Source organism: Prionailurus bengalensis, chromosome A1 (assembly GCF_016509475.1).
Source record: "Prionailurus bengalensis isolate Pbe53 chromosome A1, Fcat_Pben_1.1_paternal_pri, whole genome shotgun sequence".
Taxonomy (NCBI): Eukaryota; Metazoa; Chordata; class Mammalia; order Carnivora; family Felidae; genus Prionailurus; species Prionailurus bengalensis.
Genome location: NC_057343.1, coordinates 5,962,264 through 5,987,748, shown reverse-complemented (window position 1 = coordinate 5,987,748; position 25,485 = coordinate 5,962,264). Strand labels below are relative to the sequence as shown.

Genomic DNA, 25,485 nt, shown 5'->3' with positions numbered 1-25,485 from the left:
TAAGAGTATCTTTCTCTCTCCCCCCCTGTCCCTCCCCACCTCTCTCAAATTAAAAAAAAAAAAAAAGAGTAGAAATTAATGAAAGAAAAACAGTGGAGAAGATCAAAATGGGCAAAGCTTGCTTCTTAGAAAGAGACTAATAAATGAAAGTTTGGTAAGATTAATCAAGGAAGAAAAGGAAAGGCACAAATATGTGTATTTGTTTAAAAATTGAAAATTTGATAGAAATGCACCAGAGATTAAAGAGAGGATCTTATGAAAGTTTTATGATCTTGTTTTAGCATTTAAGTGAAATGCATAAACCCATAGGAAAATACAATATATACCAAAACTTATTCTAGAAGAGATATAGAGCCTGAATGGCCCTATAATCATTAAGGATATTATATAAATAGTAAAAAAACAAAACAAAATGAAACCAAAAAAACACATAAACTTCCCACAAAGAGACTATCAAGACCAGACACTGTAACTGTCAAATTCTATCATACATTCAGTGTGGGGAAAATACCAATTTTCTAATAAACTCCTCAAAGAAATACCAAGAATATCCTCTAATTTTCTGAAACTGGCATAAACTTGACACAAAAAAATTACCAAATACAGAATGAGAAAGGAAACTGACAAGTCCATTTTGCTGTTAATTTTAATATAAAATCTTAAAACCTGACAGTATAAAAGATGGTAATATGTAATGATCAAATGGGGTTTATCACAGGAATGTATATATATTTTTTAATAATAAGGAGTCTGACTCCATTTTTGGATCTTTGCTGACAGCTTTTAAGCCTCCTTTCCTCTTCCCCTTCTGCCCCATGTCTAGACTGGCTGACAGAAAAGCCTGCGTGCTCCCTCCTTTGGCACCTGCAGGAGTTTCAAATCATGTAAGCCTCTGCTTGAGTGGGGGCTTCCTCCCTAACCACCAAAAAAGCCCCACCCCTAAGCCTGTCTCCTTTACCTGCTCTCTTAAGGCATTTCTGGATCAGCTTCAAAGGTCTGCCCTCTTCTCCCCAGAAAACCTCATCATGTGTGTAATAAATCTTCCCACCCTTTTGGTGTGTTTGTGGCATCATCAGTTTTGACACTCAAACCAAATTTTGGGTGAGTGGCTGGCTGGCTGATCCTGCTTCTAAAGGGTAACCACAACAGTTTTTTTTTTCTTATTAGGAAATCAGTTGACTTTTAAATAAGGAGGAAAAAGTTACAAGCAATAAATTTATATATATATATATATATATATATATATATACACACATATACATATATAAGTATATATCTATCTTTTATATTTACTTATATAAAATATATATGTCATATATATATATATACTGTGTATATATATATATTACATATATATATATATATATATATGCCATATATGTTTTTTATATTTACCTACATGGTACTTTTAATGGTACTCTTTTTTTCTCCATGTGGATTGAGATACTGCCTTTTGACCTTTCATTTTAGTCTGAAGAAACCCCTTCAGTATTTATTATAGGGTAAGCCTGCTGTCAACAATGTCTTTGTTTTTATTTATCTGGGAATGCATTAGTTCTTCATTTTTTGAAAGGTAGTTTTGTTGGATATGGCATTCTTGGTTGATAATTTTTTTCCAGTGCTTTGAATATGTCATCCTAGTACCTTCTATCCTCCAAGGTTTCTGCTGAGAATGATTTGATAGTCTTTTTTATCATCTCTTCAAAGTGGTGAGTAGCTTTTCTCTTGTTGCTCTCAAGATTTTCTCTTTGGCTTTAATTTTCAAGTTTGATTAGGATTTGTCTAGGTGTGGTTTCTTTGAGAATATTTTACTTGGAGGCTTATTTTGTTGAGCTTCTTGGATGTGTAGATTAATGCTTTTCATCAAATTTAGGAAGTTTGGGGTATCATTTCTTTAAATATTTTTTCTGCCCCTTTCTGAATTCTTTTGGGACTCCCATTATATGTATGTTGCTATGTTTGTTTGTGTCCCACAGGTCTCTGAGGCTCTGTTTTTTTTTTCTTCTTTTAAATTTTTATTTCTTAGCCTGAGTTATCTCAATTGACCTATCTTCCAGTTCGAGTCTGCTCAAATCTGAGTAGTGGATTTTTCGTTTCAGTTATCATACTTTTCAACCCCAGAATTTCTATTTGCTTTCTTTTTTCTAATTTCTATTCTTTATTGATATTCCCTATTTGAGGGGACATGTTCTAATATGTTATTTCTTTTGACATAGTTTCCTTCAGCTATTTGAACATATTTAGTATAGCTGATTTACACCTGTCTGGTAAGTTCAATGTCTGGATTTGTTCAGGAAGACTTCCTATTGATTTTTAATCTGTATATGGTTCATACTTATTTGCTGCTCATGGTTTTCATGTTTCATGTTTTTTTGTTGAAAATTGAACATTTTAAGTAATATAATGTGGCATCTCTGACCATCAAATTCTCTCTCCTCCCCAGGATTTTTTTTTGTTGCTTTTCATTAGAAGTTTTTCTTTTAGGGGGCACCTGGGCGTGAGTTTGAGCCTCACGTCGGGCTCTGTGCTGACAGCTCAGAGCCTGGAGGCTGCTTGGATTCTGTGTCTCCCTCTCTCTCTGTCCCTTCCATGCTCATGCTCTTTCTCCCTCCTTCTCTCTCTCTCTCTCTCAAAAATAAATAAAAATTTAAAAAGAAAGTTTTTCTTTTAGGCTTTTTGGTTAGTCTGTTGTTTTCCCTAACTTATACATCACCTCAGATAGCTGCAACATTAAAATACTTTCCTGTAAATGTTCTCAACAAATGTTTCTCCCACACCCACCACTATTTACCTAGATTTGAGCACTGGGTAAGCTCTGGGTTAAGTCAGATAAAAACAAGCCCTTCAGGTGGGAGCTTCCAGAGACCATCAGACAGGTGAAATAATAACTTTTTGGGAATAAGGCTTTGAAAGAGGTCATTATCTTTTATGCTCCCTCAGTACTAGAAATGTGGACTGTTATTTTTTAAAGCTGCTACTGAGCCCAAAGCAGGAGGAAGTTAAAATATTACAAAGCTCTCTTTAAAAACAACAAGATTTGGCTTTTTTTTTTCTTGAATAAAATCTCCCTGGATTGATTTAAATCTTTAGTTAATTTTCAGAGTTGTGAAAAACTTGATTCTGATAATTTTTGTCAGTTATCTCATTGTTTTATAGAGGAGAAAGTTTTTGGAAGTTCTTACTTTGTTATATCACTGACATCCTTAATGAAGATCTGTTTTTATTTTGGGGTATATGGTCTTGGCTGGCAAAATTCATAGATTGTTTTATTTTAAACTTGATACTGCTGTGAATGAGATACAGTCAAAAGAGATAAGACTGAAATCAAGACTTTAATGACAATTTTTGTTATTCTTTGTGGCACTCCCCGCCTCCCCAAATAATTAATTTTCATGAGTGAGTTGCATTTGACATGGAGTAAAATCTGGCAAGACAAATGTTTGTTAATTCAGTGTTAATTTCTTCACTGGTGAGGTCAGATAGAAATGGAGAAGCCCAAGTGTAGTGTTTGAGGACTTCAGCTCTGTCCAGAGTTATCCTAAAGATTTACCCTCATTATAAAGGCCATAGAGCCTGAGCTCTTGGGAACTACCACGGACACATTTTAGAAAAGAACAGAATTTTAAGTTTGACCTCGTTGTGATGCTGGTCTGTTCTGGCCTATATAACATACTCTGTTCACCGTCAGCCATGTCTCTTTCTGAGAGTAAAGAGTAATCACACAGCTTTTGAAGGGTAGAAAGTTCTCTACTACAGGGTGAATTTTAGGCTGGTGGTATCAGACTTAATATCTCCCGGAAAAGTAACTGTGGTCTTTTCGGTTTTGAAGAAACAGAGCTGTTGATGTAGGTCCCATTTCATTGTTCATATTATTGGGAAATTAGTTTTTTTGACAGATATTCATTCAAGTTATTTGCTTTATTTTCCTTAGTGAACCTGAGGCAACATGTTATGTTGCAACATCTAATCTGGATGGGGAGACAAACCTAAAAATACGGCAGGTAAAGACACCTTTTTAAATCCTGATTTTATGCTTAAGCTCACAATGTCAAGTTTTGTCAGGTGCCAATTATTTATTTTTCATGAAGAAAAGTATCTCACTACTCTGGTGTAGATGTAATGAGTCCTCAGGAGTTATTTACAGGGTACTTTAAAAAAAACAAGTAGGAACTAGGTAAGAAAAAAGTGTCCTATAAAATTCAGGTCATAAAGGATAACATACCTTTGAGCATGCTCTTTTGAGGATATTTTTGTTAGTGCTTTGGTAATATAACTATCTTCATGATAAATATCATAATTATTAATCTAAATGAGCTCTGAGTGATCTTATATAACACTGCTTTTTAAACTATCATTTGAATTTCAGAGTAACTTGTGATTATGAATGGAAGGAGATAGTTTTCCAATTAACTTCCTATTAATGGAAAAAAGACATTGATCTTTAAGATCATTGAGTCTTGGGTGCCTGAGTGGCTCAGTCAGTTGAGTGTCCAGCTCTTGGTTTTGGCCCAGGTCATGATCCCAGGGTTGTAGGATTGAGCCCCGTGTCGGGATCTGTGAGGAGTGTGGAGCCTGCTTAAGATTCTGTATCCCTCTCCCCTGTTCATGTGCTCTCTCTCTTCCTCTCAAAAAATAAAAAATAAAAATAAATAAAATAATTGAGTCTTTGCTTTATCACTTGGCTTCAGAAAGGAAGCCCCTGATTTTACATTTGAATATTTACATGTCTGCTAATCTTTTTTGCAAACTTTAGTGTGATTGAAAGTGAAAAATATGTATTTAGGATTTATTAAAGTAATACATCATCTTTGTAAAAATAATACAAACAGTACAGAAACCTAGGCAGTCTATTAAACCTTCTCTATCTTCTAAATCCCATCTTTATCCCCAGTACTAATTGTTGTGATAGTTTGGTGGTACCTTCTTGAATTTTAAAAATGCAATTATAGACTTCTGTTTCAGGAGAAATGAAGTAGACATGTTTTCTTCTATTTTCCTGCTAAGTACAACTAAAAAGTTTGGACATTATGTAGAAAACAATTATAAGGAGACATTGAAAGTGTCATTGAAAAACATTGAAAGAGTGACAGAAGAAGGTAGATTGTGGGACCTTAGAACCTATGGAACAACATGGTGGTGAGTTCCCTGGGTTTTCCTTTTGCCTTGTATATACCAGGTTTGGGACTGAAGAAACCAAAAACCCAGAAAAACCAATGGACACAGACCCAAAAAAAGGATGGTCCAACAAAAGCCTCCTTTCTCTAGTCAAAGGACTGGGAAAAGGGCAGAGAGTAAGACAAAAACTTTGACAATGGCCACTCTACCCCAGCCAGACACGGAGTGAAAATATGGTCCCATTCCCACCTCTGCCAGCAAAGGTTGAATGTAGAGCCTTGACTTCCACCGTTACCATGCTGAAATGAGGCACCCAACTCCGCCACAAAGATGATGTCAGAGAAACCAAGTAGGAAGCTAAGACTTTGATTTTGTAATAAGGGTGGCAGTAAGGCCCTCTCCTCTTTCCACAGTGTCAGTGGAGATGACATGGACATCAGTAATAAGGTGTTCCAATCTTTTCAATGATGGAGGCGACAGGGCAGCCAGAACTCCCACTCCTTTCCAGCTGTAACAAGGGGCCTCCCCATTTGGCTGTCAACAGAGGCCAAGTGTGCAACTTGTCCTTCTACCCCCATCTTGCAGTAATGAGGCAACACCTTCCTCTGTCAGAGTGGTGTCAAAGGAAGCCACCTAACACAGAAAGCTTAAATGATATCCAGATCTTATAATACCCCAAATGTCCAGATTCCAATAAAAAGTCACTTATTATGCCAAAAACCAGGAGGATCTCAAACTCCTTGAAAAGACGACAGCTAATGCCAACACCAAGATAACGAGATGTTAGAATTATCTGGAAGCGATTTTAAAGGATCTGTTGGAAAAAAAAAACTCCAATGAGCAACTACAAACATTCTTGAAACAAATAGGAACATATAAAAAGTCTCAGCAAAGAAACAAAATCTCAGCAAAGAAACAGATGACCCAATGGAAATTTTAGAACTGAAAAGTACAAAAAGTACTTAAGGCATTAAAAACTCTAAGTGATGAACTCAACAGCAGAATAGAAGGGACAGAGGAAAGAATCCATGAACTGAAAGATAAAGCAATAGAAATTGCCCAGCTTGAATAACAGAGATAATAGGCTGAGAAAAAAAATGAACAGAGCCTCAGCGACCTGTGGGAATATAACCGAAGAGCTAACATTCATGACATGAGCTACTGGAAGGGGAAAAGATGGTGGAGCTGAAAAACTATCAGAAGAAACAGTGGCTAAAACTTCACAAATTTGCCAAAAAAACGTAAACAAGCTATAAATTTAAGAAGCTGAGTGAACCAAAAAGGGTAAACCCAAAGAAATCCATACAAAGACACGTTATAATCAAACTTCTGAAAACAAAAAATATTTTAAAGTAGTTGAGAGAAAAAAGATACTCCCTATAGGGGAAAGACCATTTGTATAAAAGCGGATCTCTTACTAAGACCCAGGGAGGTCAGGGGAGCCTGGGTGGCTCAGTCGGTTAGGCATCCGACTTTGGCTCAGGTCATGATCTCACGGTCCGTGAGTTTGAGCCCCGCGTCGGGCTCTATGCTGACAGCTCAGAGCCTGGAGCCTGCTTCCAATTCTGTGTCTCCCTCTCTCTTTCTGCCCCTCCCCCACTCATGCTCTGTCTGTCTCTCTCTCTCTCTAAAATAAACATTAAAAAATTTTAAAAAAGACCCATGGAGGTCAGAAGGAAGTGGCATAACATTTAAAAAATGCTGATAGGGAAGAACTGTCAGTCCAGAATCATGTATGGAGCAAAAATATTTTTCAAGAATGAAGAGAGAATTAAAACATTCCCAATTGAAGGAAAAAAATAACAGTTTGTTGCCACAAGACGTACTGTAAAGAATGGCTGAAGGAAGGAAACCATAAAAAAGGAACATAAGAAACAAGGAATAAAGAACATGATAAGCAAAAATAAGGCCAAATACAATACGCCTCTTTTCTCTTCAGCTTTCTAAATTATGTTTGATGGTTGAAACAAAAATTATAAAGTTATCTGATGTGGTTGTAAATGTATGAAAGAAAATATATAAGGTATGTAACAGAGGAGGGTAAAGAGACATAAAAGGAAGCAAGGCTTCTATATTTTGTTTAAACTTGTAAGATGACACAAACTGTGAGCGGTTATACATAAATAATGTAATGCCTGGAATAACCACTACAATAGTTATACACTGAGGAATATACTAAAAAACAATCAAATCAAAATGAAATTCTAAAAAAATGTTCAAGTAACCCAAAGGAAAGCAGGAGAAAGAAAAAACAATAAAGCAAAATCAGAAAAAAACAAACAAAATCAATAATTATATTAAATGCCCTGAAATATTGGATTAGAATATTATCTAATGGATTAAAAACATGATCCAAGCATATGCTGGATGATATAAGTTTTCTATACAAAACTCACTTTAATTATAATGGTATAGGCAGGTTAAAAGTAAAAGATAGAAAAAGATATGTCATGTAAAGATAAGTCAGGAGTGGCTTTATTAATAGCATATCAAGTAGACATCGGAGCAAATGAAACTGCCAGAGATAGAAGGGAACATTTTTTTATTATGTAATGACAAGAGAGTCGATCCACCAATAAGATATAGCAGTGTTAATGTGTATGCATCAAAATACAGAGCTGCAAATATGTGAAGCTAAAATTGCTAGAACTTAAAGGATAAATATGCATATCCACATTTTTAGTAGGAGACTTCAGCGACCCTGTCTCATTAATTGACAGAACAACCAGACAGAGAATTCTCAAAGATACAGAACTAAATGCCATCAACCAACAGGATCTATTTGATATTTATACAGCATTCAACAATACCCAACAAAAGAAAGACCTACTCTTTTTGGTGCTCAAAGAACGTACACCAAGATACAGAATACCTGTGTCATCAAACAAGCCTCATAAAAATGAAAAAAATTGAAGCCACGGAGAACGTGTTCTCCACCCATAGGAGAATAAAGCTAGAAATTGTGGCAAACATAACAGAAAAACCTACAAACACTTAAAAAGATAAATTGAATAGCCTGATAACTTCTAAGGAAATTGAATTCATAATTTAAAAATGCCCCCAAAAGAAATCTCAAGGCCCTGGTGGTTTCAGTGGAATATCCTAACAAACATGCAATGAAAAATGAACATCAATTATATATAGTCTCCTCCAGAAAACAGAAAAGGAGGAAACCCTTCCCAAATCATTTTGTGAAGCTGTTATTATTACCCTGATACCCAAACCAGACAAAGACAGTGGGGAAAAAAAATGTTTCAATATCCCTCAAGGGTACTGACACCAACATTCTTTAAAAGTACTAGTAAATAGAATTCAGAACTATAGGAAAAGAAACATAAAGGTTTATTCCATATATTCAAGGTGCATTTAATAATTGGAAATCCATCCATGTAATCCACCATTTTAGGTTAAAGAAGAAAAATCACATGGTAATATCAATAAATGCAGGAAAAGCATCTGACAAAATTGAATGTCAATGAGAAAAATTAGGGAAATGTAGGAATAGAGGGGAACATTCTCAACTTGGTACAGAACATCTACAAAAACTTAGAGCTACTATTAAAATATATGTAATGAAATGTAAGTGGTAAAAGACTAAATGCATTCCCCCCACCCCCACCCCAGATGGGAACAAGGCAAGGATATCTGCTGACATTACTCTTACTCACATAGCACTGGAAGCAGTAGAAAGTGCAGTAAAGAGGCATACATATTGGAAGGGAAGTAATAAGACTGTATTTGATTTTGACATAGTTGTCTACATAAAAAAAGTTGTCTACCTAGATTTCCAAGGAATCTAAAATAAAATGAAATAATGTGTTTTTGGCAAGGATGCAGGATACCAGATAAACACAAAGCACTTTCATTTCTGTATAGTGGCAATAAACCTGTGGACCCTGAAATTTAAAAATACAATACCATTTATAAGTACTCAAAATGTGAATTAGGTATAAATCTAACAATATAGACAGGGTCTGTATGCTGAAAATTTCATTACAATGTTGATGAAAGAAATTAAAGAAGATCTAGATAAATGGAGAGATAAACAGTGTTCATGGATTGGACGGCTCAACACAGTAAGGGATACTAATTCTCCCCAAATTGACATACCAGTTTAATGGAACTCGTAGGAAAATCCCAGCAAGATCTTTTGTAGATATGGATGAGGTTATCCTGAAATATTTACAGAAAGGCAAATGAACTGTAATAACTAAAACAATTTCGAGAAAGCAGCACAAAATGGAAGGAATAAGATTTCAAGACATTCTACGACAGTAATCAAGAGTGTGTGGTTTTGGTAAAGGGATAGATACATAGCTCAGTGAAACAGAATAGAAAACCCAGAAATAGATCCATACAAATATGCCCAAACGATTTTGTCAAAGGTGCAAAAGCAATTCTTTGGAGAAAAGGTAACATTTTCAACAAATGGTTATGGAGCACTTGTACATTCACAGGCAAAACAAAACAAAACAATAACCTCAAATAAACCCTTGACCTAAATCACACTTTATACAAAAATTAATAATTTGTCATGACTTAAATGTAAAATGTAAAATGATACAACTTTCAGGGGAAAGAATTGGAAAAAAAAATCTTCAGGATCTGTAGTAGGCCAAGATTTCTCAGAATCAATGCAAAAAATGTGATCCATAAAAGGAAAAAATGATAAATTGGACCTCATCAAAATGAACAGCTTTTGCTTTTGAGGATGAAGAGACAAGCTGAAAACTAGGAGAAAATATTTGCAAACCACATGTCTGACAAAGGACTGATATCTGGAATATATAAAGAACTCTCAAAACTCTACATAAAAAAAACAAAATAAACACACAAAAACAAGCAAACAAAACCTCCAAACCAATTCACTTAGAAAATGGGCAAAAGAGACAGAGACATTTCATAGAACAGGATATAAAAATGGAAAATAAAGCACATGAAGACATTTTCTACATCATTAACCATTAGGGAAATGCAAATTAAAATCAGAGTCGAAGTATCACCACACACCTGTCAGAATGGTCAAAATTTAAAATAGTTCCAACACCAAACGCAGGTGAGGATGTGGAGAAACTGGATTATTCATACATTGCAGGCGGGAATATAAAATGGCATAGCCACTTGGGAAAACATTTTGGCAGTTTTGTATAAAATTGAACACACAACTATTATATGACCCAGTAATTGCACTATTCCAGAGAGGTAGAAACCTATGTTCACACAAAAACCTTTATAGAGTTGCCTGTAGAGGCTTTACTAGACAGTTGCCCTCTATGGGTAACGGCTCAATTATGATACATCTACAGTTATTTCTGTTTATTGATCTTAAATCCAAACACCTTACTAAGTATTCCTACACATTTCTACAATTTTTAGGTCAAGCAGACAGGATTTTGTGGGTGATAAATTCTTTCTTTAGAAATTAGGTTATTTTTGTTGTTTACTTTCCAATAATCATACCTAATTTCTTACCGTCCCACCCCCCATCTTATGGCAATACCCAGAAACTCTCCTAGAACCCAGTCTCTTCTCGTTCCTAACATGGAAATGCTTTAACATTTTATAGTTAAGTGTGGGTAGTTGCATTTCATTCTGGTAAATAACCACCAACCTTGCAAAGTTTTGCTAAGAATTTTATTTTTCTAGAATGCATATTAAACTTTTTACTAATTTTCTCAGCCTCAATTGATACAATTTTTTTCTTTTTAATGTCTTTTAATGTTTGTTTATTTTTGAGAGAAAGAGACCGAGCATGAGTGGGGGAAGGGCAGAGAGAGAGAGAGAGGGAGACACAGAATCCAAAGCAGGCTCCAGGCTCTGAGCTGTCAGCACAGAGCTGATGCGGGGCTTGAACCCATGAACTGTGAGATCATGACATGAGCCAAAGTCAGACACTTAACCGACTGAGCCATCCAGGTACCCCTACTTTTTCTTTTTAAATTCATTAATATATCATTCTTGAGCATCTGCTTTTGAGCTTATTGGTGATACATATATTTGTACTTTTTATTGGTTTATAGGACTTCTTTAAATATTTAAAAATTTTTAAATGTTTTATTTATTTTTGAGAGAGAGCATGAGCAGGGGAGGAGCAGAGAGAGGGAGAGAGAGGATCTGAAGCGGCCTCTGCACTGACAGCGAGTCCAACGTGGGGCTTGAACTCAGGAAATGTGAGATCATGACCTGAGCTGAAGTTGGATGCTCCACTGACTGAGCCACTTGGGTTCCCCCATATTTTTTTTTTCAACGTTTATTTATTTTTGGGACAGAGAGAGACAGAGCATGAACGGGGGAGGGGCAGAGAGAGAGGGAGACACAGAATCGGAAACAGGCTCCAGGCTCCGAGCCATCAGCCCAGAGCCCGACGCGGGGCTCGAACTCACGGACCGCGAGATCCTGACCTGGCTGAAGTCGGACGCTTAACTGACTGCGCCACCCAGGCGCCCCATCCCCCATATTTTTTATACCAATTCTTTGTCAGTTATACGTGTCATCAAAGCTTTCTCCCAGTTGGTAACTTGCTCTCATATTTTTGTTAAGGCATCTTTTTTTTTTTTTTTAACAGAAGTGCATTCCAAGCTGTTTTGATGTAGGTTTCTGAGCATCAAAACTTCTAAGACATTTGCGTGCCTGAGAATATTTGCGTTAAACTTTCACATTTGTTTGATATTTGGAAAGTTATAACATTCTGAATTTAAAGGTCTTTTATTTAGATAATTAAAAATAAAAATTCACTCTCTTCCTGTGTCTCGTATTGCTGTTAAAAAAAGACAGATGGCAATTTGATTCTTCTCCTGAAGATGATCTTTTCCTCTCTGTAAAGCTGAGGTCTGCTTATTGCAATGAGACATTCTCTAGATCGGTGTTTCTCTGGGCATGCTCTCTAGACCAGCATCATCAGCATCCTTTGGGAAATGCAAATCCTAGCTCTCCACCTCAGACCTACTGAATAAAAACAAACAAACAAAAAGACCCCCTGGGGGTGAATCTCAGCAATCTGTGTTTCAACAAGACTTGCAGGTGCATCTGATGTATGTAAAAGTTTGGAGCCATTATTCTAGATCCTTGCTACTCTAAGTGTGGTCCAGATATCAGCCTCATCAGCTACAGCTATAAATGTATCAAACATGCCATGATGTTTGGTTAAAGTCACTACACTTTTCAAAAATGTTATTTTCATGTAGAGATGATGAAAATTTGACTTTCCTACTACCTCTTTGAACCTTATTAAAAATATTTGCAAAATACTCATATGGCAAACTTTTCTAACAAACTTTATGTTAAAGTTTGAGGTACCTTATTTGTTGTCTGGTAAGTGCAATACATTTTGGACCCTCATTTTCATAATTTTATTAACTACTAGGACACTGAACTTTGCCATTAAAGTTTTATATTAATTTTACTTTGACTTTATTTTACAGGCTTTGTTAGAAACAGCTGAAATGCAAACAGAACAATTGTCAAGCCTCTCTGGAAAAATAGAATGTGAAGGACCTAATCGTCATTTCAATACCTTCATTGGAACCTTGTATCTAAATGGTAAAAGGTATCGTTTTTCTCTTATTGAACATTTTTTTTAAATGGAACATAAAATATGGCCATTTTTGTTCTCTCAGTTTAATAGTTTTTTCATTTTTTTACTTGATTTTGAAATACCAGAGGCATCAATATACTGTTAAAAAGGTTCTTAAATATGGGAGGAAAATGTATGGCGTTTAAAAAAATTTTTTTAACGTTTATTTATTTCTGACACAGAGACAGACAGAGCATGAGTGGGAGAGGGACAGAGAGAGAGACACACACAGAATCCAAAGCAGGCTCCAGGCTCTGAGCCATCAGCACAGAGCCTGACACAGGGCTCGAACTCACAAACCGTGAGATCATGACCTGAGCCGAAGTCAGTTGCTCAACCGACTGAGCCACCCAGGCACCCCTATATGGCATTTTTAAAATTGGTATACCTGTAGATGGGCTAGAGAAGTCAGGTCTAAGTTCCCTTTGCGTAGAAGTACTTGGCACATCCCTTGGGCTAAGTTAGCGGGAAGAACAAAGTCTCGAAAGTCATCCAAGAAGAGAAGCCACTAGGAATTCAGTTTGATAATGATGAAGGATTTTCCCTAATTTCTGCTCCACTTCTGCTTAGCTTCCACTTAAGACTTTTATGGAAGCATTGTTTTTCATGTTTATTTATTTTTGAGAGAGAGAGAGAGAGAGAGAGAGAGAGAACGAACAAACACAAGTTGGGGAGGGACAGAGAGAGGGAGACACAGAATCCGAAGCAGGCTCCAGGCTCTGAGCTGTCAGCACAGAATCCAACGCGGGGCTCAAACTCAGGAACCGTGAGATCATGTCCTGAGCCTAAGCCTGATGCTCAACTGACTGAGTCACCCAGGCGCCCTGGGAGCATTTTTTTATATAGTGAGTGAGTCAGCCCAGTGCCAGAGGGGAGGAGGACAGGAAAATATGGCAAACCAAGGTTGCTTTGTGTGCTCTGAATGACCCCATGTAATCTTTTCTATAGAAAATCAAATTGGTAATACACAAGTATTTATTCCTCTGCCCAGTCTTCCTTGACATTAAGTTTCATAGTCACCCTAGGTATGAGAGGTATTATTTCTCTAGAACTTTTAATCAACTTACCTTTAGGTTAGTGAGAAATGGATGATAAAACCATTTTTTCCCCATGCTCCTTGTATGAAGACACATTTGTTTTTGTTGCTGTTTCCCCCCAAAGTTGAACTCGACAAAAAAGAAATATGTATAAGATGAAAGCCTAGGCTTGCTTCACTTTGTGAAAAGAAAAGAAAAAACTTTTTGGTAATGTATACATGCTCTTTATTTTTAGCCCTGTTGCAGTAGGGCCTGATCAGGTCTTGCTAAGAGGTACACAACTTAAAAATACCCAGTGGATCCTTGGCATAGTTGTTTACACTGGATCTGAGACCAAATTCATGCAGGTAAAATAATTTGTGATGACTGTATTGCCTCTAGATTTTTCCCTTTTTTATGAGGTGAGGGGGGTTAGCATTATATATCTCTTGGATTTAGGAGGCTCATTTCTGTTTACTAACCTGAAGTTTGAAGGGAGGTCCATATTTCATTTTAGTCTACATGGCTCCCATTAGTGGTAAGATTATTTTGGCCAAAATGACATTGGAAGTTCTGTGTAAGTTATTACTCTTACATAACATTCTTCCCAATCACTGTCTTTTGAGAACCCTTCAGTTTGTCCCTTCAGGACATCCTTCAAAACACCTGTTTTGGGGGCGCCTGGGTGGCGCAGTCGGTTAAGCGTCCGACTTCAGCCAGGTCAGGATCTCGCGGTCCGTGAGTTCGAGCCCCGCATCAGGTTCTGGGCTGATGGCTCGGAGCCTGGAGCCTGTTTCCGATTCTGTGTCTCCCTCTCTCTCTGCCCCTCCCCCGTTCATGCTCTGTCTCTCTCTGTCCCAAAAATAAATAAAAAACATTGAAAAAAATTAAAAAAAAAACACCTGTTTTGGACTAGGAATGTTTTGCACATTTCTTATCCTTAATACTTTGACAGTAAGTCCACCCGTTATTCCATCTGCTAAAATATAACATTTGGCTTTGACTGTTGCTTGCACAAGTATCTCTTTGGCACCTGTGTAATGCCAGACACTGTGCTAAGACCGTGGGGTATAGTAGGGCACAAGGCCTGTTTCCTGCCCTCGACTTACCTGCGGTCTGTGAAGGAAGACAATCAAGGTAACGTAATAGCCAGAGGTCACTAAGGCAGATTAAGTGTAGGACGCTGTGTGTTTATATAGGAGCTCCATCCAACCTGACATTGAGGCTGTTGTGGGGAAGAACGATGTAAGTAAACCGAGACCTGAAAGCTGAGTAGAGCAGATGAAAGTTTCAAGGGTGTGGGGAGGTTCAGAATGAAGGCGCGGTAGGTGGGAGAGCGCTAGACCAAGACTTGCATGTGTCCAAGGGCCATTTGGGGAGCGCTGCTCAGTGTGACTGTAGGGTAATGGCAGAGAAAGAAGGCACGGAATGGTGACAGACTAGTCCGAGGAAAGTTGGGGCCCTTGTGACTGGGGCCCTAGGTACATTTTCTTGCAAAGCTATGACTGGTCAGTAACATTCCACTCTCTCTTTGCTTCCTGATTTCTTGTCTCACTTTTCTTTTTCCTCTCATTCTTCCTGCCCTGGGATTACACCCTGCACTAGTGCGTTAATGTGTAAGTTTTCCTTACACTCTGTATACTAAAAACCCTGGACGAAGATGGCGATATAGACAGGGTCTACCCACAAATAGAAGTTTGTATCTGGACAGTGAACCAAGGGCAACATAGACCCACATAATCGTGACCTGTGATTCAACTGTAAAACGCACAACTCTCAAACGCTACACCCTTCTGACTTCAGTTGTCTTCAAATGATCGTGCTGTTATCACTTAATTGTATAGCTGGTGATACAACATTCAATCTCAAATTTAAATGCCTACTGTTGATTTAAGGAGCCTGTCCCATCATCTCCCCTGTGTGGCTAGTCTGTGCAGCAGCTCATGAGAAGGTGCATCCTACTATTCCACATTATTTTGTGGGTGTAAATCATTGCTTATTATACATGCTGATTGGGTCATTTCAGAATAACAAAAATTTCAAAGTGGGCCTTTTCATAACTTCAGGAAAGAAAGAACTAGTAAGTGTAAATATTTCCTTACTGAAAGGTTTTAAGCACAACACGCTTAGCTGAAAACTATTCTATGTTGTATAGCATTTGAAGACATTACTTATACCAGTTAAAAAAAGAGAAGGAATGACATGATTGCCTTGGAGATATTATACATAAATGTATATATTATATAAATTATAGTACGTACACATATATGCACGGACGTTCTCTAATAATATGCTTAATGCAGTTAAAACTAGGATTTCAATTTTTATTCCTGTGCTTTGTAAAAAAGCTGAGTAATTTAGATTACTAACTCATATTTTCATAACTAATAGACTTTGAGGATTTATGCTTCCACACTTAAAAAAATGTAGGGGCACCAGTGTGGCTCAGTCATTTAAGAGTCTGACTAGTGATCTGAGCTCAGGTCTTGATCTCGGGGTTGTGAGATCAAGCCCTATGCTGGGCTCTGCACTGGGTGTGAAACCTACTTAAAAAAATATGTAGAAATGGTAAATTTAATCTGGCAAAGTATGGTTGCAAAGTTAAATACCTATATCTGTTTATATGCTTGCTAATTATACATGTTATATATATAAGAAAGTTAAATATACATTTATTTGTCAATATTTTAATAGACCTATGCAGACAATTATCAGAAATTTATGGGTAAATTTGAAATGCTAATAGAAAGTTATTACTTGAAGCTCTCCTGTATCCCTAACCCAGAGCTTTGGTGTCCCTAAAATAAGCATGTGTTAGAATAATTATTGTACTGTTAAAACCTTTAAACATTTTTTTTTTTTCCAACGTTTATTTATTTTTGGGACAGAGAGAGACAGAGCATGAACGGGGGAGGGGCAGAGAGAGAGGGAGACGCAGAATCGGAAACAGGCTCCAGGCTCTGAGCCATCAGCCCAGAGCCCGACGCGGGGCTCAAACTCACGGACCGTGAGATCGTGACCTGGCTGAAGTCGGACGCTTAACCGACTGCGCCACCCAGGCGCCCCTAAACATTTTTTTTTAATGTTTATTTTTGAGAGAGAGACAGAGCACGAGTGGGGAGGGACAGAGAAAGAGGGAAACACAGAATCTGAAGCCGCCTCCAGGCTCTGAGCTGTCAGCACAAACCCCGATGCGGGGCTCAAACCCGTGAAAACTGCAAGATCATGCATGACCTGAGCTGAAGTTGGACCCTTAACCGACTGAGCCACCCAGGTGTCCCTGTACTGGTAAAATCTTGAATATTTCCCCAACAGACTCAGATAAAAGGTATCTTTCCATGGTTTTCAAACCAGAAATAATTCAATAACTATAAATAGTAAAGCCAATAAATTAGTACAGTCTTTTTTTCTTTGATCTGTAAGAAGATCACCTAGACTGTGTGATTTCCCACATTTGCTTTTTTAAAAAACCCTAGAACTGTGTGGTGGTAGGTCCGCTGTGTGAATATGTTCTCTGTGAATAAGTAGAAGATGCTTCAAGGACTGAAGTGGGAAAGCCACATCATTCAACAACATGGTGCTTTCAGAGTTGGTACTTACTTGGCAAAAACCATATTCTCCTTTTCAACTGTTGGGATTTTTGACCTCCTCTTACCATAAAAATATTCATACATTATAATTCCTTTGATTGTTTTTCATTCTCTTTGGTGTGTATGCATTCGCTATGGTGCAGAATTCCATCAAATTGCCTCTCAAGAGATCGACTGTTGAGAAGGTGACCAACGTGCAGATCCTGGTATTGTTCCTGCTGCTTCTGGCCATGTCCTTGGTGAGCTGTGTGGGAGCCATACTCTGGAAGGAAGGGCATAGAGGAGACATTTGGTACATCGGGACGAAGGGTAAGTGTCCGAGGGTGTTGACAAGCTACCATTTGAAGAGTGGTAACGCTTTGAAGTGACTTTAAACACTTGTTTCCATGTTTTTATTTGAAAGGGAAGGCCCTTGTTCTAACTGGTAGAACAGTTAGAACAGTTTTTGTTGTTTGTTTTGGTTTTTTGAGACACTGAGGATTAGTGAGTTTTAGAAACAGAGTGTTTCCTTCTTAAGATTGTTCTGCCAGTGCCACATAATCTTGGCATTCCAGAATAAAGGAGAGAAGACGGGTCAAGGCAGAGGAATGAGACAGTGAGGCAGACACACAGGGCCTCTGTCCTTGGCTTTGTCACTTAGTCACCAGGAGAACTTGGACAAGGCTTTTTACTTCTCTGAGCAATGCTTCCCTCATTTGAAAATGGGGATAATACCTACCTTATGGGGTTAGTACAGTGTTCTGTATACAAGGAATGATGCCCCCCAAATGAAGACAAGGGTCCCTGAAGGGGACTAGAAGGTTGGTAAAAGATGTAAACTGATACTTGGCCATTAAAAGTTCAGTCTTTTTTTTTTTTTTTGCTTATGTCTTTCCATGTTTTCACAATTAACCATCACATATCTTTCTACTTTTCTCATCTATCAACTGAGGATTTTAAATTGTTCTAACTTCCCTTGAGCAGATCTGTCTGGGAACATCTTAAAAATAAAGAAGCTAAGATACAGACTTTGTAGATTGTATCAGAAAACTATGGATTCATTCCTATGCAATCTTGGTTTCTAAATGTTACTTGTATGGTTTTTAGCTCAAGCTTTTAGATTTTCAGTGATTTCAAAAAATTAATCTCAACTTAAATGTGCTTGTTTAATTTATCCTAGCCCAAGACTGTGAATATTATATTATTTTGACACAGACATAAATTCTTACAGAAGTCACTGACATTTTGGTGTTGATAAAATGTCAAATTTTTTTTTCAACGTTTATTTATTTTTGGGACAGAGAGAGACAGAGCATGAATGGGGCAGGGGCAGAGAGAGAGGGAGACACAGAATCGGAAACAGGCTCCAGGCTCTGAGCCATCAGCCCAGAGCCTGACGCGGGGCTCAAACTCCCGGACCGCGAGATCGTGACCTGGCTGAAGTCGGACGCTTAACTGACTGCGCCACCCAGGCGCCCCTAAAATGTCAAATTTTGCATACCCTACAAATGACCTTTTCTTGCCTTCTTCGTCAGACTTCTTGAAGGAGACACAACCCTCACTGTTTCTATTTTCTTACCTCTTGGTCCCTTCCCATCTGCTAGCCATTTCAACCAGTCTACTGGAATTGTGGCTCAAGGCAATTCCTAATTGCGAAACCCAATGGTTATTTAAGTGGAATTTAATTGGATTTCTGCCACCCTCTTCTGAATTTTTAAAAAAAAAATTTTTTTTTCAACGTTTATTTATTTTTGGGACAGAGAGAGACAGAGCATGAATGGGGGAGGGGCAGAGAGAGAGGGAGACACAGAATCGGAAACAGGCTCCAGGCTCTGAGCCATCAGCCCAGAGCCCGATGCGGGGCTCGAACTCCCGGACCGCGAGATTGTGACCTGGCTGAAGTCGGACGCTTAACTGACTGCGCCACCCAGGCGCCCCTGAATTTTATTTTATTTTTTATTAAAGTTTATTTATTTATTTTGAGAGACACAGAGAGCAAGTGGGGAAGGGACAGAGAGAGAGAGGGAGAGAGAAAATCTCAAGCAGGCTCTGCACTGTCAGCACAGAGCCCGATGCAGGACTTGAACTCATGAACCGTGAGATCATGACCTGAACCGAAACCAAGAGTCGGAGGATTAACAGACTGAGCCACCCAAGCGTCCTACTCTCTTCTGATTAAAAACAAACAAGCAAACAAATCATCTGTTCCTTACTTGATCCGTCTCTTACATGCTGGTGTTTTGCAGGATCCTGTGTTCACCAGGAATGCCTCAACTTGGGTCCATAAATCCTGAAAATTTTGTGAAACTTTTAGTCATATATTTATGTGTGCATGTTTTTTCCTGTAGGATGGCCTTCACCAGCTTCTTAGGGGTTGTTTTATCCAAGAAAATCCTAAGAGAGCTCACTTGCTTTAATAATTTCAGTTGTCATCCATTAGTTGATTTCTCTTCTACCTGCTTGCCTCCAGCCCAGATACCTCTATGAATTATTAACTCAATGATGCCTGGAGATTGCTTTCCAGATATCTTGTAGACTTCTTACATCATGTACAAAACTAAATTCAAGTATTTTTTTCCCCAAATGAGTGTCTTTTTTCAGTATTCTCCATGTAAATTGTAGGTATTGCTATCCAACCATCATCCAAGCTGGAAACATGAATGTCACTCTCACCCCTCCTCGCTTCCTCCTCTTTTCCCCACTTCTATCCCCATGGCCTTCATCCTCCAATCAGTTCCAAAGTCTTATTGATTCCACCTTTTCAATATTTTGTCTGTGCACACTCTCTTTTTCATCCCTGAACTACTGCCACAGTTCTCCAACTGTTTGCCCAGCCCTCAGTCAAGTTCCACTCAGGTTCATTCTTTATACAGTTTCCAGAAAGATGTATGTAAAAAGTAGTTATGAATGCATGCAGTAGCTTCACTGTATCCTGTTGTTTACAATGGCTTGGTGGACCACTGCCTGATGGCCCATTGTTAGTTTTTGTAAATAAAGTTTTATCAGAACACAGCCATATTTATTTGTTTATGTATTACATGTGATTGCTTTCTTTCTTTTTTTAAAAAAATTTTAATGCTTATTTATTTATTTTCTTTATTTTTTAACATTTATTTTTGAGAGACAGAGAGAAACACAGCATGAGCAGGGGAGGGGCAGAGAGAGAAGGAAACACAGATTCCAAAGCAGGCTCCAGGCTCTGAGCTGTCAGCACAGAGCCCGATGTGGGGCTCGAACCTACAAACCGTGAGATCATGACCTGAGCGAAAGTCGGAGGCTTACCTGACTAAGCCACCCAGGCGCCCGTAATGTATGTTTATTTTTGAGAGACAGGTCATGAGTCGGGGAAGGGCAGAGAGAGAGGGAGACACAGAATCCAAAGCAGGTTCCAGGCTGTGAGCTGTCAGCAGAGAGCCTGACGGGGGGCTCGAGCCCACGAACCGTGAGATCATGATCTGGGCCGAAGTCAGATGCTTCACTGACTGAGCCACCCAGATGCCCTTACGTGTGATTACTTTCAATGCTACAACAGCAGAGTTGAGTAGTTGGAACTGGGACCGTATGTCTTGCAAAACCGAAATTATTTATCCGCTGGCTATTAGCATGGCACATCAGGACTTTTATATCTGGTCCTATCTCCATCATCTGATCCTTAGTCTGTATTCACAGAAGACTGACTTTTGTTCTGTTTCGTGATCCTTCCGTCCACCAGTTGCTTCAGCATCCCTAGGCCTTTTGTCTACAGTTCCTTCTGCCTCAATGCACCTCTGGTCTCTTCGTGACTGGATACCTGTCTCTTCTCCTTTCAGTCCAAGAAGAGGCATTACCTTCTCCAGCAGCATTTCCTATATCTTATCTCCCTCTCTTAGTTAGGAGGCCTCTTTGGCTTCTATAATGATGTCCTTAATAGATATCATTCCATTTCCATGTTTTATAATCATTGTTTGCCCCATCCTTCCAGCTAGATTGTGAATTTTTGAGGACAGGAATCATTGTATCTTTAACTCCAAGAACAGTGCCTTTTCATAATAGGAACTCAGTAATTAATTTTTTAAGTAAAAGAAATAATTTTTATATTTAGAAGCAGAACTCTATTCTGCTTCTAATATACAAACCCAGCCCCTTGTTTTATGAAAAAAAGCACAGAGGAAGTTACTGGCTTATTTGGAATAAAAATCTGTTATTGGCTCTGGACTGTATCACTCTGCCCAAGATATTCTAGTCTAAAAGAAGAGAAAGGTATTGGGTAATTAAACTATCACTGCATTTTCAGTAATTAATACATTTAACAAAGCACTAGAGATCTTTTCTCAACTTCTCTGTCCAAAAAAACGGTCCTAATAATATCTGCCTCTAGTATTCCTAAAAGAATGATTTATGACCATAAGGTAGCATAGTAAGTATAAAAGTGTAATCATGGCAAATAAGGGAAAGTTAGTAAACTCAAGGTGATAAGAATTTGAATTGCTATGATACTGAATTAAACTTGACCTTTAGGTTGATGGAATTTAGAAATCTAGATTTAACTACGATCGTTCTGAGTTACAGGTGTGTTCCCTTTTAGGAAAAATGAATATAAAATTTTAACTTAAAATTATTTAATTTTGTCTCTCAGTATACCTATTTGTGCTTAATTAATCTGACAAATCAATTTGTTTAGTTATTTTCAGTTGTAACTCAACATATAAATTTAATACATAAGATTGAGATGTAAGTTTTCAGAAGGACCTATAGAAAGCAGTCTGTATATGTCTCCTGAATACCTTCTGTATATTTTTCAGTAAATTTCTGTGAAATTAGATTGAACTTTTATTGGAAAATTACTCTCTCAAATACATGTACCTCTTTAAAAATGAGTACATCACTAGGTTTTATAAAGTATGATATTTATTTTTTTCTTTTCCTTTTGGCTTTACTTTCCTTCATTTCTTAAGTTTAAAAAATCATTCATTATCTCTTTGTCTTCAAGCCACGTACTTCCACCTAAATAAAATATCCTCTTCATGCTCTTCCTTTCATCTCCATTTAACAAACTCCCTTCCTCAAAACTGGGCTCACCTTCTTTTGTGCACCCTCTTTCTGGGCCCTCCATTTTGTGTTGTTGCAACTCTTCGTGTTCGGCGCTATCATGGATTTCATTGTGTCGTAATTCCTGACACATCTTCCTTTCTCAAGCTGCATCCAAAGCTCCCTGGGAGCAGGGTCTGTCTCTTGCTAGATCTTGTATGTTGACGCTTGGCACAAGCCCTATTGCAGTGTTGGTGCTTAACTGAGACTTAACTCCAGATGGCAAACAGACACATGAAAAGATGCTGTGTCACCCATCATCAGGGAAATACAAATCAAAGCCACACTTTGAGATACCACCTCACACCGGTCAGAGTGGCTAAAATGAACAATTCAGGAAATCATAGATACTGGCGAGGATGTGGAGGAACAGGAACCCTTTTGTACTGTCGGTGGGAATGCAAACTGGTGCAGCCGCTCTGGAAAACAGTGTGGAGGTTCCTCAAAAAATTAAAAATAGAACTATCCTTCCTAGCAATAGCCCTGCTAGGAATTGACCCAAGGGATACAGGAGTGCTGATGCAGAGGGGCACGTGTACCCCAATGTTTATAGCAGCACTTTCAACAATAGCCAAATTATGGAAAGACCCTAAATGTCCATCAACTGACAAATGGATAAAGAAGATGTGGTTTATATATACAATGGAATACTGCTTGGCAATGAGAAAGAATGAAATCCGGCCATTTGCAACAACATGGATGGAACTAGAGGGTATTATGCTAAGTGAAATAAGTCAGTCAGAGAAAGACAGATACCATATGTTTCACTCATATGTGGATCTTGAGAAACTTAACAGAAGACCATGGGGGAGGAAAAGGGGGAAAAAAAGTTACAGAGAGAGAAAGGGGCAAACCATAAGAGACTCTTAAATACAGAGAACAATCTAAGGGTTGACCGGGGTGGGGGAGAGGGGAAAGTGAGTGATGGGCATTGAGGAGGGCATTTGTTGGGATGAGCACTGGGTGTTGTATGGAAGCCAATCTGACAATAAACTATATTAAAAAATAATAAAACTACTTTATGTGTCCATTTAATTTTACCCTTAATAATTTTCATGGAGAAATTTTCACAATTTTAAAGCGTAATAATGCAAAGAAGAATAGAGGTATTGCCTGAAGCTGTGACATGATTCCTCTGATCTTCTTCCACAGATTACAGCTCCCACAGCTTAGGATTTGACATATTGGTGTTCATCATCTTGTATCACAATCTCATCCCCATTAGCCTGCTGGTCACTCTGGAAATTGTGAAATATATTCAGGCCCTGTTTATAAACTGGGTGAGTATGAAAATCAGAAAGTTTAAAAACAAGTTCTCTCTTGACCTGTGGCTTTGGTTTTAAGAATCAGAGTGCCTGAGTTCCTACCGTGGTGCACGGGTGAGTTGCATTCCTGACAGGAGAGCCAAACATCAGGGTCGGCCTGACTCAGCAGTGCCTGGGCCTCTCTGTGTCACTCTTGAGGACACTGTTTCTTAATATGTTTTTTCCTAGCTGATAAGAAAGATTCAAGAGTAGTGACTTAGTAGCAACTGCAAAGAGATGGCCCATTAAAATTTAAGATATTCTAGAACAGTAGAGTCCAGTAGACTTACAATAGATTTACGTATCTTGGCAAGAGTGACAGAAACAGCCATTCCAGAATGACTTCAAACTAAGGAAAAGATTTCTTAGGTGAAAACCATGCATTCACTTAAATTGATACTTAGTATCATGTGACTGAGCAAATTTTCTACTTTGTGCATTTGCAACTTTTAGTTATATTTAAAAAGATTTTTTTGTGGAAATAAATTTTTTGCTAGATGTCCTACTAAAATGCTTCCCTGTATCAATGAATTACCATCACTTGAAGGGTAGTGTTATTTTTAACAACCACAAAATGAGACAGAGTGCTTTTAAGTGTATTCTCATTTAAAATTCACAGTGGCGCTGTGAGATCCGTGTTATCGCTCCCATTTTATAAATGTAGTAGCTGCAAAGCATGCTCAGGATCTCAGACACTCTGTGGGAGCGTCTGAGGCGGAGCCGGGATTTGGAAGCCAAGTCTTCCAATACCAAACCAACGACACACTGATATTTGTTTCTATGTAGCATTGCCTGTCCTGAATCAGCTCTGCCAAAGCGTGTGAGAAACTAGCACCCAAGACTCTCTTAGTATTCTAGACTCCATCTTGAATTCTTTCTCATGTCAGCCATGTCAAAAGACCAGTGGCAGCCCAGTTGACCTGCAGACGTTTTGAGCTTAGTTCTGACTGCGTGGCTTGGCTGTTTTGCTCATTTCTTGCAGGATGAAGATATGCATTATGAAGGAAATAACGTCTATGCCATGGCCAGAACGTCCAATCTTAACGAAGAGCTTGGGCAGGTGAGGGCCCCTTCAGGGCCTGGGTATGTGACAAGAACTTTGAAGAAGGTGGATCTAGGGAGAGCGTGTGCAAAGTTAAAGTGTGAATTCAGCCATAAGCTGTAGTTGACATGATACCCATGTGGAGCTTCAAAAGTATAATTAGCTAAAAATATTGATAATGCATCATGGGTTTCAAGTCGAACGGACCTAATACAGGTTATTAATGTGCTTATGAAAGAGTAGAAGAGCTGGAGAGGCAGGTAGTGAAAGCGTCAGCTCTCAAGTTTTCAGTTAGCTTTCAGGGAGTCACAGGAACCTGGGCATCTGCCACTGGTGGCCATGCTGCTGCTTCCCTATGGCAGAGGACCCACAGGGAAGCATCTGGAGCCTGCTGCAAAATTTCATACCCATCTAACCCATGCATCTGCCCACAGCTGCCAATAGGGCAACGATGCAGCTTGTAATTCTTTACTGCAAGTTCCTTTCGGTGGTAGAATCTAAACTGGAATCCTGGGAGATAGGGAGAAATGTACCCTCAGGTCATGAGCCCCTACAGTACAACAGAAAGGGGCAGGAATGATGCCAGGTTACCAATGGACAGTTGGTTGCCTTCTAAGTGACAGTGGCAGCTTTACAAGTATAAATTGTTTTTAAAAACTCCCACAATTATTTGTCAGTTATACCTCAGGACAGCTGGAAAAACTCAACTAACTCCCACAGTCGTATGGTACCTGGAAGGATGGGACTTCTGATTGGTACTTTTTTGTAATCATTTTTGCTATTAGTGTTTTTTTTAATA

General features: G+C 38.4%; 1 protein-coding gene across 1 annotated transcript in view; it reads left to right on the top strand.

The window, feature by feature from the left end:
• LOC122480745 (phospholipid-transporting ATPase IB-like) overlaps nucleotides 1-25,485 on the top strand; it is a 182,842-nt gene that overhangs the window by 9,827 nt on the left and 147,530 nt on the right. Inside the window, exons 5-10 of the mRNA XM_043575520.1 lie at nucleotides 3,932-4,001; nucleotides 12,537-12,661; nucleotides 13,961-14,072; nucleotides 17,438-17,603; nucleotides 23,493-23,620; nucleotides 24,627-24,704. Coding sequence (XP_043431455.1) covers nucleotides 3,932-4,001; nucleotides 12,537-12,661; nucleotides 13,961-14,072; nucleotides 17,438-17,603; nucleotides 23,493-23,620; nucleotides 24,627-24,704 — 679 coding nt within the window. The remainder of the gene's footprint in view (nucleotides 1-3,931; nucleotides 4,002-12,536; nucleotides 12,662-13,960; nucleotides 14,073-17,437; nucleotides 17,604-23,492; nucleotides 23,621-24,626; nucleotides 24,705-25,485) is intronic.